This window comes from Columba livia, unplaced genomic scaffold (genome assembly GCF_036013475.1).
Source record: "Columba livia isolate bColLiv1 breed racing homer unplaced genomic scaffold, bColLiv1.pat.W.v2 Scaffold_156, whole genome shotgun sequence".
Lineage (NCBI taxonomy): Eukaryota > Metazoa > Chordata > Aves > Columbiformes > Columbidae > Columba > Columba livia.
The window spans coordinates 113,561-131,418 of record NW_027043052.1 but is presented as its reverse complement, the minus strand read 5'-3'; the positions used below and the strand labels follow the sequence as shown (position 1 = coordinate 131,418).

Sequence of the window (17,858 nt, the reverse complement as noted above, 5' to 3'; positions counted from 1 at the left end):
TTGCTCTTTGGTCATTCAGTGGCCTCTCAGCTGTCTGGTTTCTGCTTTGAGCTTCAGGGAGTTACAAACTTGCCCCATTCTTCAGAGCTCTAATTAACATGGCAGTCAACACGTTCATTGTGTTTATTTCTATCCTCTCCTGTCTCTCTGTCTAAACCAGTTCTTGTGTGGGTGTCCCTTGTGGATGCTGGACCTCACCAGATCCAGCTTACACACACAGCTGAGGAAAGTGTTTTGCTGTTTATTGAACTGTGCAGTGTTTGCACAGGAGAGCAGGTGGAGCTGGTGCACAGGAGCTGCAGCATCTCCTGCAGAGCTCAGTGGAGAAGTCTGATGTAGGAAAAGTGATGCAATCTGTGGTGGCCAATGAGGGAACCGGCAGACTGGGGGTGGGGGTGAGGAGCCAGGCTGTCCATACAGTGTCCAGCCTCAAGGACTGTTCTCCTGCCTGTCCAGATGTCTTCAGGAGACCCTCGGGATCAATGTCCAGTGTAGAATGCTGCTGTCACTTCTTCTATACAATGAAAAATGACAGAAAACACCCTGGAAAGAAAAAACCCTCCTTTATGAAATCTTCTTTGAAACCTTCATCAGCAAGTGTCCCATTGAAACCTCTCCAGTTAGTTCTACAAGTCTTGAAGATTGGAAGGAAATTAGGGAAAGAAACATCGCTCATTATGGCTCTCAGTGTTTTAATGAGCCCCGTGGCGTATTTGGTCCATGAACCTCAGATACCAAGGACAGACTGAAGAATCTGCTCAAGAAGTCCAAGTCAGAACAAACTCCAAAGTACCTTGAAGCATTAATGGGCCCCACTGAGGGCTGTTCCTGACAAAGCCTCCCCAGGGACTCGTTAGAGCAGATAATTGCAGGCAGTGATTGCATCAGGCAAAGGCAAAGTGCAGCAGCTCTGATGCTGAGAAAGCCCTTGGTTTGTCTGATGAAGGACAATGGCCAAGCCTTGAGCCCCTGCCCCTGGGAAGGGAGATCCTGTCCCTCACAGGTGGCTCAGGGCTCTTCCTGGGGCTGTGGGGAGTGTGATGCCAAGTGCAGGACAACGGTGTCATACCTCCCTGTCTCCCTGAGGGTGAAGGAGGCAAAGAAGCCCCATGGCCATGACGACTGTGTCTTTTCTTAGGCCTTGTTGGCAGTGGCATCAGCCATAGCCAAGGGGACAAAGACCTTGGCTCTTTCAGGGACATCCAGCCTCACTCTTGGCCATGTCCACCACAGTCCATCCTACACTGTCCCAGGCCTGTGGCTGTTTCCCCACAGGCTGCAGACACCCCATGCTCTTCCCCACCTTGTTCTCAGCCCAGTGTGTCCCCACCTGTGCTGCTGTCTCTCCATCCGCACCAGCTCTTCCTGGAAACACAAAGCCATGGCTGATCCAGAGTCCCTCTGAATGACCACAGCACTGCGCTCAGAATGACATTTCTTGATCCTGAGCTCCACTCTGGACCTCCAGAGCTGCAGTTTCTGATGGTTTTCCTTTCTCATGCTGTTTCCCTCCTCCCATCATCTTGGAAAGTGATTTTCAAGATTTCTGAATCTACTGCTACTCTTTCTTGCCATGGTTTTACCACAACCACCAACTAAGACCATGAGAGCTGCTCACATCCTGCTCCCAACCCCCAAAGTGGGCCAAGGGAGAGAACTGAAAGGGAAGAGAAAAGGTCGTAGGCTAAGAATATAAAATTATTAAAACAATTAAAAAAATAATAATACACTACTACTTATATACTGATACTAAAATATACATAAAATTAAATATATGATAGTGCAATCCTCCACATGACTCCAGTCACCTGGAACAGGCAGCCCAAAAGAAGGGAACACCCTGGTCCTGAACAGGTGATCCCAGCATGAGAAAGTAAAAATGAAAAAGGCAGAAAGGCCCAAGGGCCAACTGAAAAACAGCAAAACATCATCAAACTGAACTAACACTGCACTAATGGAACTTCCGAACAGAACTAACGAAGGAGCCAGAAAGCCTGAACTAACTAGCTGGAGAATGCATCTCCAGCTTTATATTGAGCATGACATTAATGGTAGGGAACAGCTCATTGATCAACCTGTCTGACTCCACCACTTCCATGGGCAGCCTGTTCCAATATCCCACAACCCACAATCAAACCTGTGCTCTGGAACCTTCCCCAGCTCTGTTCCCTTCTCTGAACTCACTCCAGTGCCTCAAGGGCTTTCCACCAACTGCATCTGACTCTATTCACTACAACTCTTCAGGCCCAGCCCTCCAGCCAGTTCTTTACCCAGCAGGAGTACACCTGGTCAAGCCATGAGCAGACAATATTTTTATTTTATTATTTTGTTTCATTTTATTTATGAATAAATACGGTATTTAAAATGTATATATTCCTCTATACATGTGTATATTTGTACATAGATATATAGATATGTATAAAACCAGAGAAATTAAATATACATAACCATTATAACGTATATATAAAATGGATAACACCTTCTCCAATAGGACATAATGGAATGAAGAAGTAGATTTTAAATGAGAGTAGAAAGAAAAGTACAAGGATGGGTCTACACTCCCCACTTCATCAGGTGCAGAAGCACCCACAGATGTGTGGTGTGGAGGAACTTCCAGAAGGTGGGGAGCACACAGGCAAGTTGGATCACGCCCAAGGGCCAAGATCCCCGAAGCGGACCACCAATGGACCCTCAGCGCAAATCCTTTAACATACAAAGAAAAGCCCAGTCCTGTGAGCTGGATTGGAAGGTCCCCACATCCAAGCCCAGCCCAGCAGGACAGGCCTTGCAGGATCACTGGGTTGCACTCTGAGCTCCTCTCGGTGCTGCAAGACACAGGCAAACTGTCTGTGAATATGGGAAACCAGGAGAAAACGCCAGCTTCAGAAAAATATGTGCATGGGGACAGTATGGAAAAGACCCAAAGGGGATCTCAAAATAGACCACGTGAAGCAGAGGAACTCGCCAATGAACCCTGAACCACAAATTGGATGTTGAGGTGCCAAACAGAGGCACCCCCCTGGTTGTGGGGGTCTCCCAGCCGCCTGTAAGGCCAAAGGGGGGTGCAGGCTGGTGATAAACAGGTTTCGTTGTGTGACAACCTTGAAGCGCTCCCCCCATCCTTAGCAGAACAAAGACCTAGTTATGCCTTAAACGTCTGGGTTTTGTTGCTTTGAGAGGAAGAGATAGATGACACCTCGTCTTATCTTTCCTGAAATTTTATGGTCCTGGAGGCAGAAGATAAGGACAATTAACAGTGTTGCTCTGAAAGGCCTCATGGCCTAATTGGGATGATAGAGATGAACCATCTGTCTGACAAACAACTACCAGAAGAAACCACAAACAATCCATAGAGACCCATGGAGACCATAGAGACCCATAGAGAACCACGGAGACCATAGAGACCCATAGGGACCGTAGAGACCCATAGAGGCCATAGAGACTCATAGAGACCCATAAAGACCATAGAGACCCATGGAGACCGTAGAGACCCATAGAGACCCATAGGGACCCACAGAGACCATAACAACCCATAGAGACCCATAGACACCCATAGAGACCCATGAAGACCATAGAGACCATAGAGACCCATGGAGACCATAGAGACCATAGAGACCATAGAGACCCGTAGAGACCATAGAGACTCATGGAGTCATCCCAGGACCAATGTACCCGTGGGGTGGTGATATCTGTGATCTCTCTCTCTCCCTTTCTCTTTCTGATATCTTAGTTTTCCTCTTCTCTCTCTCTCTTCCTTCTTCCCTCTTCATCGCATCTGTTGAGTCAGGATTGACTCATCCCTCATCCCATCTGTTGGGATGGGACACGTTGTCCTTAGGCTCATAATCTGATTGAATGTTCCCAACTGCTCTGGCTGAGCGAGGGGAGAAGTCAGGAGTGCTGGGACCTGCCCTGGTCCATCTGAGCCACACCAGCCAAACCCAGTGTGTGCGTGTGTCATGGCAAGGGCTGGGGAAGGGGTGGTGCTGGATGTCAATGTCTGAACACTGTAGGACCTGAGTAGGGTGCACACTGTGTGGAACAAGGGCTGGAGATGGTACTGGCTGGGATGGAGCTGATTTTCCTCTTCACAACCCCTGCTGATGGTGCCCAGAACAGCTCTGACAACACTGACGTTGTAGCAGTTGCTGAGCAGCACTGGCACAGCCTCAAGGCCTTCGCTGCTGCCCTAACAGTGTGGAGGCTGGAGGTGACAGGAGGCTGGAGGGGACGAAGCCAGGAGAGCTGACCCCAACTGACCAAAGGGATATTCCACACCATATGATATCAGGGTCAGCAATAAAACTGAGGAGGCAGGTGTGTTCCTCAAAACATCCTTTGCTCAGAGGCAGGCTGGGCATATGTATCTCCTGCTGTGAGTAACTATTTCTCCACTTATTAAATCGTCTTTATCTTGACCCATGAGGTTTTCTTTCTTGCTTCTGCCCTTCCAGTTCCTGCCCAGTCCCACTGGTGGAGTGTGAGCAAGTGATTGGGTGGGCGCTGCCACATGGGGTCACCCCAACATGTGCACAGAGCAAATAGGTTGTGCTGGTGACGTCCCTGGGGTCTCAGTAGAGTCTTGTATCTGGGCAGGAACAACCCCAAGTTCCAGTATAAGTTGGGAATGACCTATTAGAGAGCAGCGTAGGGGAAAGGGACCTGGGGGTCCTGGGGACAGCAGGGTGAGCATGAGCCAGCACTGGGCTCTTGTGGCCAGGAAGCCAATGGTACCTGGGGCGGGTTAGAAGGGGGTCAGAGAGGTTCTCCTGCCCCTCTACTCTGCCCTTGAATAAAGGGTTTAGTTCAGTTACTATCAGGATATACTTGGGGATCATATACTTATATATAATATATACAGCCATAGCACCCTGAGAATGGCTGATCAGGGAAGCTAAGCAGGGTCGGGCCCGGTTAGTACTTGGATAGGAGACCTTGTGGCCAGGAAGCCAATGGTACCTGGGGGGGATTAGAAGGGGGTGGTCAGTAGGTCAGAGAGGTTCTCCTGTACCTCTACTCTGCCCTTGAAAAAAGGGTTTAGTTTGGATACTACCAGAATATACTTGAGGAACATATATATATAATATATGCAGCCACATCACCCTTAGAACATCCATCTCATCTGGTCTAGGAAGCTAAGCAGTGTCGGGCCCGGTCAGTGCTTGGATGGGAGACCATATATATACACAGCCATAGCACCCTGAGCATGCCCCATCTTGTCTGATCTGGGAAGCTAAGCAAGGTCGGGCCTGGTCAGTGCTTGGATGGGAGACCATGAAGACCAATGGTACCTGGGGTGGATTGGAAGGGGGTGGTCAGTAGGTCAGAGAGGTTCTCCTGCCCCTCTGCTCTGCCCTGGGGAGACCACACCTGGAATATTGTGTCCAGTTGTGGCCCCTCAGTTCCAGCAGGACAGGGAACTGCTGCAGAGAGTCCAGCGCAGCCACCAAGATGCTGGAGGGAGTGGAGCATCTCCCGTGTGAGGAAAGGCTGAGGGAGCTGGGGCTCTGGAGCTGGAGGAGACTGAGGGGGGACTCATTCCTGGGGATCAATATGGAGAGGGGGAGTGTCAGGAGGATGGAGCCAGGCCACTCTCGGTGACAACCAATGGTAGGACAAGGGGCAGTGATGTCACTCCTAGCTGGACGGCTGATAGGCCAGGACCAGGTGCACGTCCTTACAGGAGCTGGTGAGGTCACTGTCAGTGTAACCAATGAGCACACAGCGGTGGCAGTAGAGGGTGTGAGGTCACTGTCAGTATAACCAATGAGCACACAGCAGTGGCAGTAGAGGGTGTGAGGTCACTGTCAGTGTAACCAATGAGCACACAGCGGTGGCAGTAGAGGGTGTGAGGTCACTGTCATTTTAACCAATGAGCACACAGCAGTGGCAGTAGGAGGAGCAGGGCTCATGTCACTGGTGACACCCCATGGCCATGGAGCTCAGTGCCGACCGTCCATGTGCTGTCACAGGGTCCCCAGCAGGTACAGGAGCTGCCCGGCCCCGTGCCTGCGAGGCCGAAGGAGCAGCCCCTGCAGCCCTGGCTGCAGCCGTCGGGCTGGGGGTGTCTCGGGGCACCGCAGGGATGTGCCCTGGCACGGCGCCAGGAGGAAACCACAGACTTCCTGCCCGGGCGCCGTGGGGGGAGCGCGGGGGCTGTGGTTTGTGCACCTGCAGGCTGCAGCTCTGATCCACCCGTGGGGAATAACGGCCCCTCGGTGACACGCTGACAGTCAGGGACACGTCTGAGCCTCTGGGCTGCACGTCTGCTGCCAGGACAGGGACGTGTCCCAGCTCCAGCTCCTGTGAGGGACCTTCCGCGGGCTCTCCAGGGAGCGGTGGGTGAGCCAGCGCTCCGGGGATGGGGCTCTGCCCTGGGCTAAGGCCCTTTCCCAGCTGCTGCTCCCCGCACAGCGGGCTCTGTCACAGGGGCTGTTTCCTTCCCTTCCTGACACAGCCCTGGTGCAGTCCCAGCCCCATGGGTCTTATGGCACCGGGGTGACTGGCCGCTCTCACCTCGGGCTCTTGGATGTGCCTGTGGCAGGACATGCTCAGTGCTCCTGGTCCACACTCAGAGCTCAAGGAGTAAAAAATTGTTTCCCCCACTACAACCAGCCCTGTCCTCTGATGTTCTACCATTGCAGTGCTGTGACACCTGCAGCAGAGCCGTCCCTCATATATGGTCATGAACAGCGCTGGAGAAGTTCATTGGAGGACTGGGCCGTGTCGGAGGGGAGATAGCTCCCGATAATGTCTAAAAAGGTGCTGCTGCTTCAATTGGCTCCTCCTGTAACCGGGGGGCATCTGCAGAGATATATTGCCCTTCCGTCATCATTGCTCCCACGAGTCCCTGGAGCTGTGGCAGGGAGTGCGGCACAGAGGGATGTGCCATCAGGGCAGGAGGCTCAGGATGGGCACAGAGGGACTCGTGTCCCCTCAGACGCTGTGGCTGCTCCTCTGGGTACAGCTGTGCAGGGGTAAGTGCTGACTCCCTTCTCCCACCACCCAGGGCCAGCGGGTACCAGTGCGGTCATGGGTCTGGGAATGGGGTTCCTTTGCAGCTGCTGCTGAGACAGGGGGCAGAAGGTTCTCAGTTCCACGGAGCCTGTGCTTTTCCCTGTGCCTGTCTGGGTGGGAGACAGTATCTCCTTTTCCGGGGCTCCAGTGTTCTGTGCCTGGCTGGATTCACAGCTCCACTGTCCTGGGGTACCTTTGGGGACCCCTTGTTCCCAGCACTCTGCCTCTGGACCAGTGGTGGCCTCACTGGCGATGGCAGCACCCAGACATCCCCAGGGCACTGCCAACATCTGGGCTGCCCCAGAGGGTTTGTGTGCTGCTCACTGCCCCTTGTCCAAAGGGAAACCTGACCCCACAAGGGTAGTTTGTGCCCGACAGAGAGAGAGGACGGGGACATCTGCAGTAGAGACATGTCCTTCCTGGGGCGCCTGGCCCAGGGCTGATGCCACGGGAGAGGAGGGGAGGTAGGATCCTGTGGATCACCTCAGTGGGAACAGGGAACGCCCTGGGGATGGGGTTGGTTTGGATGGTGCTGGGGCAGGTGGTTTACATGGAAAGCTGCAGCCCTGGGTACACAGGGCTGTTCAGGAGATGCTGGGCTGGGGGAAGCGGGTGCCCAGTGCAGAGCTGGGCAGTGTGTGGGTGGTCATGGGTGGGGGGCAGGTGGCCAAAGGGGTGGAAAGAGGTGCCTTGTGTGGTGGGATCGAGAATGACCCAGCAGTGCTGGACATGGGCACTCCCAGCCTTGTGCAGCTGTGGGGACAGAAGGGACCCTCACACTGCTCTGGGGACCTGCAGGGGAGGGGGCTCCCACCCTGGTACCCCTGACTCTGCCCAGGCAGGAGGTTCCCCCAGAGCTGCAGCACTGGGGCTCGGTGCTCTCCTGACTCATCCCTTGTTGGTGTTTGAAGGTGCTGTGGAGGTGAGGCTGGCGGATGGCGGCGGGCTCTGTGCCGGGAGAGTGGAGGTGAAACACCAGGGACAGTGGGGGACCGTGTGTGGTGACTACTGGGGCATGAACGATGCAGCAGTGGTTTGTAAGCAGCTGGGCTGTGGGTCTGCTGTCGGTGTTCACTGGTATGGATACTTTGGGCCAGGATCTGGCCCCATTTGGATGGATGATGTCAGCTGTGATGGCACCGAATCCGCCCTGTCCGACTGCAAACATGAAGGATGGGGTGAACATAACTGTGATCATGATGAGGATGCTGGAGTGACGTGTTCAGGTAAGGGGTCACCCTGTTCCCACCTTTGGGGCTGGGATGGTGGAAGGCCCTGGCTGTGCTCTCAGGAAGCAACAAACATGCTGGAGCAGGTCCCAGTGTGGCTAGTCGTGCTGCTGAGCTGGGACTGTCATTGATGGAGCAACCGGTCCTTGGGGAAAGCTGTGACAGCCCTGTGGGCACAGGACCCCGTGCAGGCAGAACTGACCAGCTGCCCAGCCCCTCCTGCCTCGCCACAGGTTTGTATGACTTGCTTTTTGGTGTTTTTTTCCAGGATTTGTCCGTCTGGTGGACGGGAAGAGCCGCTGCTCAGGACGTGTGGAGATCCGTGATGGGGACCAGTGGAAAACTGTTTGTAGTTCCCACTTTGGCCCCAAGGCTGCTGAGGTGGTCTGCAGGGAGCTGCAGTGCGGCGTGGCCCTGCCTGTGTCTGGAGGAGGTCACTTTGGAGAAGGGGCTGGTCCCGTGTGGGATGGAGAGCTGCAGTGTGTGGGGAATGAGTCCCTCCTGTCCTCCTGCCCCACGGGGTCCTCCAGGGACCAGGCCTGCACCCAGATGAACAGCGCTGCTGTCAGCTGCACACGTGAGGACTCGGGGTTGGCTGCTGAACACTGGGGTGAAACCCAGCCTGAGGAGGGGACAGTTGGTGCTGTTGAGACAAGGGAACTGGGGCATCTGTTCCCACAGGCGACAGAGACCTGACCCTCCTGGGGATAATAGACAATGGCAGGACTGGGCTGATGCCCCAAGACAAAGGGGGCCATGGGCTGGGAGGACTCCCTGGCATCATCATGTTTCTCCACAGAAGATACGCATAGGGCTGAGATGATGAGCTGGGAGGTCCCCAGGGCAGACTGTGGCCCATGGGAGCTGGGGGCCCTGGGAGAAGCAGCAGTATGTGCTTGGGGATCCCTGGAGACAGGTCTGTTCCCAGGGTGCTGGCTGGGGAGGAGTGGGTGCTCTGGGTGGGCCTGGGCTAGGGGCAGGTTGAAAGGACCATTAGGGTAGAAGGAAGGCTGTGGGGCACAAGTGATCCAGCAGGGCTGGAGCTGGTCACCCCAGCCTTGCACAGCCTGTGGGGATAGAAGGGACCTCTGCACCACCCTGGGAACAGCCTGCAGGGGAGAGGGCTCCTACCCTGGTGCCCCTGACTCTGCCCAGGCAGGAGGTTCCCAGAGCTGCAGCACTGGGGCTCGGTGCTCTCCTGACTCATCCCTTGTTGGTGTTTGAAGGTGCTGCGGAGGTGAGGCTGGCGGATGGCGGCGGGCTCTGTGCCGGGAGAGTGGAGGTGAAACACCAGGGACAGTGGGGGACCGTGTGTGGTGACTACTGGGGTATGAACGATGCAGCAGTGGTTTGTAAGCAGCTGGGCTGTGGATCTGCTGTTGGAGCTCCTCAGTATGGACACTTTGGGCCGGGATCTGGCCCCATTTGGATGGATGATGTTGGCTGTAATGGCACCGAATCTGCCCTGTCTGACTGTAAACATGCAGGATGGGGTGAACATAACTGTGTGCACGATTTCGATGCTGGAGTGACGTGTTCAGGTAAGGGGTCAGTTTGTTCCCCACCTTTGGCGCTGGGATGATGGAATGGCCCTGGCTGTGCCATAGGGAGCAACAAACATGCTGGAGTAGGGCCCAGTATGGCAATCATGCTGCTGAGCTGGAACTGTCATTGCTGGTATAACTGGTCCCTGGGGAAAGCTGTGACAGCCCTGTGGGGACAGGACCCCATGCCAGCAGCGCTGACCAGCTGCCCAACCCCTCCTGCGTGCCCACAGCTCCCCACACTGACCCATGAAACAGGGTCTTTGCCAGCATTTACTGACTCTCGTCTGTGCTGCTGTCACCCTCTGGGGCAGCAGGAGGCCAGAGGGACATGCGGATCTCCTGTCCCCACCCTGGCCATTGGCCTGGGACCCGTGCACCCAGATAACAGTGTCCCTGGATGAGGACATGCCCCTAGAGCAGGCAGGGGAGGGCTCTGGAAAGCACCAGTTGTGATAACAGCTACTCCATTTCTGTGCTCTGGGACACCTCCCACCTAAAAGGAACCTCCCAACACCCAGGAACACCCTGGGATCAGAGTGAGCCTCTGGTGGCACCAGGTGATGATGGTCCTGCCTGTCCCGAGCTCTGCAGGGGCTGAGCAGCTGCAGCTTCGTCACCATCTGGGCCAGTTCTCCTGGACCCCAACGGCTCACACGGGTGCGGTGCTGGGGGAGCGTGCCGGGCAGCACACAGGACCTTGTGTGGGACCCTTTGTCTGAGCACACCTGTGGCTGTGAGTGTGTGGCAGACACACACCTCGAGTGCTCTGGTGCTGTAGAGAAGGGGCGGAGGAGCCTTGGATGTGTTTGTGGCACCAACACTCCCCCAACAGCTTCTGCTGGGATGTGCAATGTGCGGTTTGTCCAGGGATTCCTTGGAGGTGATGTGGGATGTGGGCAAGTAACTGCCAGAGGGCTCTGGGGACTCCCAGGTTTGCTGGTTTTTTTTTCCAGGATTTGTCCGTCTGGTGGACGGGAAGAGCCGCTGCTCAGGACGTGTGGAGATCCGTGATGGGAACCAGTGGAAAACTGTTTGTAGTTCCCACTTTGGCCCCAAGGCTGCTGAGGTGGTCTGCAGGGAGCTGCAGTGCGGCGTGGCCCTGCCTGTGTCTGGAGGAGGTCACTTTGGAGAAGGGGCTGGTCCCATGTGGGATGGAGAGCTGCAGTGTGTGGGGAATGAGTCCCTCCTGTCCTCCTGCCCCACGGGGTCCTCCAGGGACCAGGCCTGCCCCCAGATGAACAGAGCTGCTGTCAGCTGCACACGTGAGGACTCGGGGTGGGGTGTTGAATGCTGGGGCTGTGCGGGGGGTTGGGGACAGAGCAAGGACTGTGCTGGGCGGGTGTAGGGCCGGAGGGGTCATGGGACAGTCTGCAGCATGAAAACCGTGCAGAAGGAGAAGAAAGGCCTCTGCCCCTCTGGCCTTTCCACCAGCTACCGAGGCTACAAAGGCACCAACCCGCCCTCTCTCCTCCTCTGTCCCCAGAGTACACAGGGTTCAGGCTGGTGAACGGCAGCACAGCGTGTGCGGGGAGGGTGGAGGTCCAGGTGCTGGGGACCTGGGGAACCGTCTGTGCCTCCCGCTGGGATCTCTCGGATGCCCACGTTCTGTGTCGTCAACTCAACTGTGGGTTTGCTGAGTCCGTTCCTGGAGGACAGCATTTTGGGAGAGAGACTGGCCCTGTCTGGAGAGACTCATTCCACTGTGACGGGACTGAATCTGACCTGGGACAGTGCCCAGTGGTCACCCTGGGGGCCTCCCCATGCTCCCCGGGGAACTACGCTGCTGTCATTTGCTCAGGTGAGTGCTGGGAAAATGGTGCATTAGCTCTGTTTCCCTTTGTGTGAGACACGGCCACCCAAAGCAGGGGTCCCATGGCAGCACCAGGCTGAATTTCTCCCTGGAGGATCCCTGGGGGGCTTTCCCTGCTCAGACTGACTGCTCTGCCCTGGGAGAGCTGAGGTCTGAACAGACACAGACACCTGTCCCCAGGGCAGCGCCTTAGGCCCTGGTACCACTGCCCAGCCCGGGTTCCATAGGATGAGCCCAGGACAGGCTGCTGGGGCTCTGCTCCATCCCTGTGGCTGCAGACAAACACATCCCATCCCCACAGAGAGCCCTGCAGAGCCTCATTCCACCACCCAGCAGCAGCAGACCTGGTGTGAGCTGCAGACAGGGCCTGGGCTTTGCCCTCGCTTCTTGTCAGCACAGGGCTCGCTCTCACCCTGTTTGGTTGGACAACCCCCCTTGCCCTCCTCCCTGGAGGCTGCCGTGCTGCCCGGTGCTGCTGATGGCTGCGGCTCCTCTGCTCTCCCCAGGCCCAGCCGACTCTGCGTCCCTGCGGCTGGTGGGCGGCGGGAGCCGGTGCGACGGGCGAGTGGAGATCTTCCAGCGTGGGACATGGGGCAGAGTGCTGGACGACCAGTGGGACGTGCGGGAGGCCAGCGTGGTGTGCCGGCAGCTGCGGTGTGGAGAGGCAGAAAAAGCCTACAGCCCCCCAAAGCCTGAGCGAGGGACGGGCCCCGTGGGGCTGCGAGGGGTCCGGTGCGCAGGGCACGAGGCCAGCCTGACCCTCTGCAACACCTCCCTGCCCGGGAGTGCCCTGTTGGGAGGGGTTGTGGAGGACGTGGGAGTCATTTGCTGGGGTGAGCGGTGCTGCACGAGCCCCCAGATGATGGGGTGGGGGGGAAGGCACCCCCTGACAGCTCATGGGCTTTCTCCCCACTGCAGGAAGCCGGCGGGTCCGGCTGGTGAACGGGCCCGGACGCTGCGCAGGGAGAGTGGAGATCTACTACCAGGGCAGCTGGGGGACCGTCTGTGACGATGGCTGGGACCTGTCTGATGCCGCCGTCGTTTGCCACCAGCTGGGCTGCGGAGGGGCGGTGGAGGTGGCCGGCTCCGCTCGGTTTGGGGAAGGCTCCGGGCAGATCTGGCTGGACGGTGTGAACTGCTCCGGGGCCGAAGCTGCTCTCTGGGACTGCGCTGCCGGGCCCTGGGGGCAGCACGACTGCGGGCACAAAGAGGACGCGGGTGTCATGTGCTCAGGTGTGTGCCGGGAGCTGTGCCGGGATGGTTCCCAGGAGGACAGGACACAGGGAAAGCCGGGCATGGCCAAGGCTGTCCCTGGCTGAGCCCCTGCCTGAGCCCGGCCTACAGACACCCATGCACGGGTGCCCTCAGTTCACCGGGGTCCCTGGGGAGCTCAGTGTCCCCCAGGGTGAGTGGGGAGAGCAGGGGCTGTGTCCATCAGGGACTTCTCTCTGCCCTGGGTGCAAGGGGGACTTGCTGGCCCTGCCCTGCCTGGCTGGGGGCCTGGGGAGCGCAGGGGTGTCCTGGCTCCCACAGCCCCACACCAGCCTGTGCCTCTTGCTGCCTTTCCTCCCAGAGTTCGTGGCCCTGAGGCTGGAGAACAGTGATGGCTGCTCCGGGCGCCTCCAGGTTTTCTACAACGGGACGTGGGGGAGCGTTTGCTCCAACTCGATGACTCCTGACACGGTGTCATTGGTGTGCAAGGAGCTGGGCTGTGGGGACGGAGGATCCCTGGAAGCAGGCCTGCCCTATGGCAGGGTGTCTGGCACTGCCTGGCTGGATTACGTGCAGTGTGAGAAGGGAACCAGCTCCTTCTGGCAGTGTCCATCCACCCCCTGGGACCCACAGTCGTGCGATTACCTGCAAGAAGAGACCCACATCACCTGCAATGGTAACTCTGAGCCACTCAGGCACCAGTGCCACCCCAGCTTCTGCTCCCCTCTGGGCACGGCCAAATGCAGAGAAAGAGCTTGGAGGGGATTTCATTGCCATGTCAGACTCTTCTGCTGCTGGTGGCACAGATGTGACCACAGTTCTCAGTGCCCCACATGTCCAGCAGCAGTCGCCACCCAGCAGTGCGTGGGGGAGGCAGCGACATCTCCAAGTGGTCTCAGCGGAGACCAGAGAGGGTTCAGAGCAGCCTCCCCTCCATGGACAACCTCCTGCTGCTCTGTGACCAAGATGGCACACACAGGCACAAACAGAGCTCAGCCCCGCTCTCTTCTGCACAATCCCCCGAGCCAGCCCCTTCACCACAGTGTTTCCTTCTTCAGGAAGACGCCCAGAAATGCCCCCAGAGCCTTTGGCCCCGTGCCCCAACTCCAGCAGCTGCACAGGTAGGGAGCTGCTCCTCCGCGTGCTGCGCTCACCTGGCTCCTCTGCTGTCTGAGTGCCGTGGGAGCTCTTTGCCCTCTCCAGACAGGGAGAAGATCCGTGCCGTGGGAGGCGAGGACGGCTGCTCGGGCAGAGTGGAGCTCTGGCATCGCGGCTCCTGGGGGACAGTGTGCGATGACTCCTGGGACATGCAGGATGCCCAGGTGGCATGCAGGCAGCTGGGCTGTGGCCCCGCGGTGTCTGCCCTGCATGAGGCTGCTTTTGGGGTGGGCCAGGGCCCCATCTGGCTGGAGCGGGTGGAGTGCCGGGGGACGGAGTCGTCTCTGCAGGACTGCTGGGCCCGGCCTGGGGACGGACGTGCTTGCCGGCATAAGGAAGACGCTGCCGTGCGCTGCTCGGGTGAGTGGGTGCTGGGACCCCTTGGTCAGGTATTGGCAGGGAGCTGGGAAAGGCATTTCACCCGCTTGGTTCTGGCACGGCCCCTGAGCTCCCGAGAGCAGGAACGTTCCTGTGGGGTGCAGCAGCCTGGTGCCAAGCAGGGAGCGGCCTCGGTGGAACTGGGTGTCCTTGGGCCACTGCCCATGGGGCCCTGCAGCTCCAGGACCATCCATCCCCGGGCTGCCTGTGCCACCCTGCCCGCTGCCCAGAGCAGAGACCCAGGCCCTGTCCTGGGTCCCTTTCTAGCACTACGGGAGGGGCAATTGGGGTGGGATGTGTCATGGACACTACAGACACACACCGGGGTGTTGCAGGGGAGGCTCCCTGGTACGTGCACTCCCACCCCCTCAGCCCAGCTCTCCTTTTCCTCCTCTGCAGCTGCACCCAGGACAGCAGCATCCCCACCCCGAGCAGGTAACTCGTCCTCCCCAGGGCTGGGTAACCCAGGGCCAGGCTCTGACCCACAGTGGGGTGCAAGGGGCTCCTTGCTGGAGCGTGAAACTCCCAGGAGGAGGCACTGGGGTGGTTTTGTGGGGGTTGAGGAGGGGGTGAAATTCAGTCAGCAGGGTGGAAGCTTCTCCATCATCCCCCCTGGGGCCCTCCATTCTCCGCTGCCTTGTATGGTGGAGGTCAGGTCTGGTGCTGCCTCCACCTCTCCCAGGGCTGGTGCTGTTCTTCCATGTTCTTGCCCGTGCAGATCCCACCCGGGGCCGTCCGACTGTCAATGAGAGAATCTCAGTGCCCGTCATCATCTGCATCATCCTGGGGGCCCTTCTCTGCCTGCTCCTGGCCCTGCTGGCCAGGCAAGCGCTCAGGGCCAGGGCTGGGCGCAGAGGTGGGTCCTTCCACAGAGCTCCCAGTGATGCCTCCTGGAAGGGCTGGGGGTGCTGCGGGGGGTCAGTAAGGGGCACAAGCAGAGCTGAGGGGAGGAGACTGTGTGCTGCCACCTGTCCCATGCACCCCATTGATTGGCTGGCCATAGGGCACCAGCAGCAAAGGGTGGAGAGAGCCCAGAGGTGGTGGGAGCAAGAGATGGGGCAAGGAGAGACATGGCAGAGCAGGACCAGGGGAGATGTCATCCTGGGGGAGATGTCATCCTGGGGGAGAAGTTATTCTGGGGGAGATGGCCAAGGCTGGCAGTGCTCTGGGTAGTACTGGAGGGCGCTCTGGGGCAAAGGAGAAGACGGGAGGAACACAGGGCAGCAGGGCCCATCTCCATGGAGTCAGGCCCCAGGCTGACCCTCTGCCCAGCCCTGCCTGCTGAGGGCCCTGCTATGGACTCGTGGGGCAGACAGGGGTTGGCTCCAGGTGGAGGGGAAGCACGGGAGCTGCTCTGGGGTCAAACAAGGGGATGACCCAGGGGCCAGAGGGGCTTGAGCGCTGTCTCCAAGGGGCTGAGGTGAGGGTGATGCTGCCCCAGATCTTTTCCACAGTGATATGGCCCTCACTGGGGATGTGGCAGCTGTTCCTGGACAGCACCCTGGGGCTGTGCTGTTGGAGCAGTCCTGGGCTGGGCCAAGGAAAAGGTTTGGGGAGCACAGTGGGGTCCCATTGCCCCTCTGCCTGTCCCCATGCCAGCTCTGCCTCTGTCCCCAGGCTCCAAGACAGCCCAGGAACTCTTCCCCGAGGCCGTGTACGAGGAGATCGGTCACAGTCCAGCGTGGGAGAAACAGGCGAGGTTTGGTCACTCAGGTGGGTGTGGGCACATCTGCAGGACCCTTTCCCCTCACCCCAAACCAGGGCTGATCCCCTGAAGCCCCCAGCCCGTGGTCCCGGCAGTGCTGGGGCTGTGTGGTCTGTGGGGAGAGCACCCCAGCCCTGGGCCCGGGAGAGGAGCTGCCTCCCAACCCGCTTTGCCCGTCGCAGCTGGACAGCCCCTCTCTTCCTGCCCCTGCACCCACTGACGAGTGAGGGAAGAGCTGTCCTGGGGCAGCTCTGGGAGCACCTTTGAGACAGGGCTTGTCCCAGGGGAGCAGGGTGAATTCCCAGCCCTCCTCCCCATGCAGCCCCAGCTCTGTGGGTCCCCCCTCCCCAGCAGCACTGGCCACGAACAAGGTCAGTGGGCTCGTCCCATAACAGCCGCTGCGCATCTCTCCAGGCTCCTCTTCAGAGCAGTCCCTGACCCAGCTGCAGCCCTACCCTGGGCACCGAGAGGAGGAGGATGGTCTGGGATCAGCACCAGGTAATGAAGCAGGAAGGGGCTGATCTGCCTGCAGACAAGTGAAGGACAGAGGTGTCACTGGGTGTCACCGTCAGAGATCGGGAGGACCTGGGGGTCTCCTGTGCTGCTGCCAACACCAGCGCCTCCCATCCTCTGCTCTGCAGGAGGGATCTTCTCACTGTCACCAGCTCCCCTCTCTTTTCAGATGTTCCTGTTCTGCCTGGGGGTGACCCAGTGGATGGCTATGATGATGCCAGGGAGGTTTCTCTCCCTGGGGAGGACGATGCCCCTGGACAGGGAGCTCGGGAAATGCCCAGGGTGCCAGAAGAGGGAACAGGACCCAGCGATGCACCCAGAGGTGAGAGGAAAACTCAGTGCTGCTGGTTCCGGGGGTGCCATCCCCACTGCCACCCTGGTTGCTGCTGTACTGAGACCTAAACCTCCTGGGAAGGGGGAACCTGCCCCTGGAGTTTCCCGTGGAGGGACTGAAGGGTGGGAGAAGGAGCTGAGTGTGGTGAGGAGCAGGGGGGAAGGTGGTGCACAGACCCCATGGGGTGAGCTGCAATGTCCCGCATTGCTGCTTGCAGGGGGCAGCCTGTGCTCCCAGAGAAGTGCCGGGGTCCCTGGAGCTGAAGGAGACACCACGTCCCTGTCCCCGGGGAGCATGGGCTATGATGACGCTGAAGAGATCTCTCTGGCACATCTGTGACACGCAAAGGCTGTGACAGAGCTGGGTGCACAGCAGCCCCTGAGCCCCCGTCCAGGAGAGCCCGTCCCTGCTGTGCAGGTGGGTGCAGCCGGGAGGGAGGAGAGGTCCGTGCAGCTGGGAGAGCCGCGAGCACTGGGAACCGCCTCCCTTTGCCCATGGGCAGCACAAACAGCACAGAGTTTCCTCTACTTTCCCCTTTTTTCCACTGTGTATCATATTTGTTCTTATTAAAAGTGTCAGTGGACTTTGACTTGGAGCTGCTTTGTGTCTGCCCATGTGTCAGGAAATCTTCCTGAGTTTGATCAGGGGCAGCAGAGACTAAAAAACACACCTGGGGTGGTTTCCATCCTGCTTGCCACAGGCAGTTTCTAGTCAAAATGACTCTCTAACAGGTCCCATGATGCTCCCCAGTGCCCATCTCTTCACCCTGAGATTCCCCAGCTGCTCTTTCCCCCAGGCCCTGCCTGGGCCAGGCTGGTCCCACAGTGCAGAGCCCATGACAGAGCTGCTGTGCCAGGGTAAGTCCTGGCTGCGACCCCACAGATGTGAGCCCTAAGGCCATCACCGTGCCCTTTAAACTCCAGATGGCCCAGAGGGGATCACACCCCAGATCACC

The 17,858-nt window shown here is 58.3% G+C and overlaps 1 protein-coding gene across 1 annotated transcript; it reads left to right on the top strand.

Moving 5' to 3' along the window:
- Positions 1 to 6,690: 6,690 nt before the first annotated feature.
- LOC102090324 (scavenger receptor cysteine-rich type 1 protein M130-like) lies at positions 6,691 to 17,473 on the top strand. The gene is given in 14 exon segments (XM_065047985.1): positions 6,691 to 6,977; positions 7,929 to 8,243; positions 8,515 to 8,823; positions 11,277 to 11,591; positions 12,110 to 12,436; positions 12,522 to 12,836; positions 13,177 to 13,491; positions 13,886 to 13,936; positions 14,019 to 14,333; positions 14,751 to 14,786; positions 15,070 to 15,207; positions 15,969 to 16,064; positions 16,739 to 16,891; positions 17,121 to 17,473. Coding segments are annotated over 14 exon segments (3,132 nt in total). The 5' UTR covers positions 6,691 to 6,883.
- Positions 17,474 to 17,858: the final 385 nt, after the last annotated feature.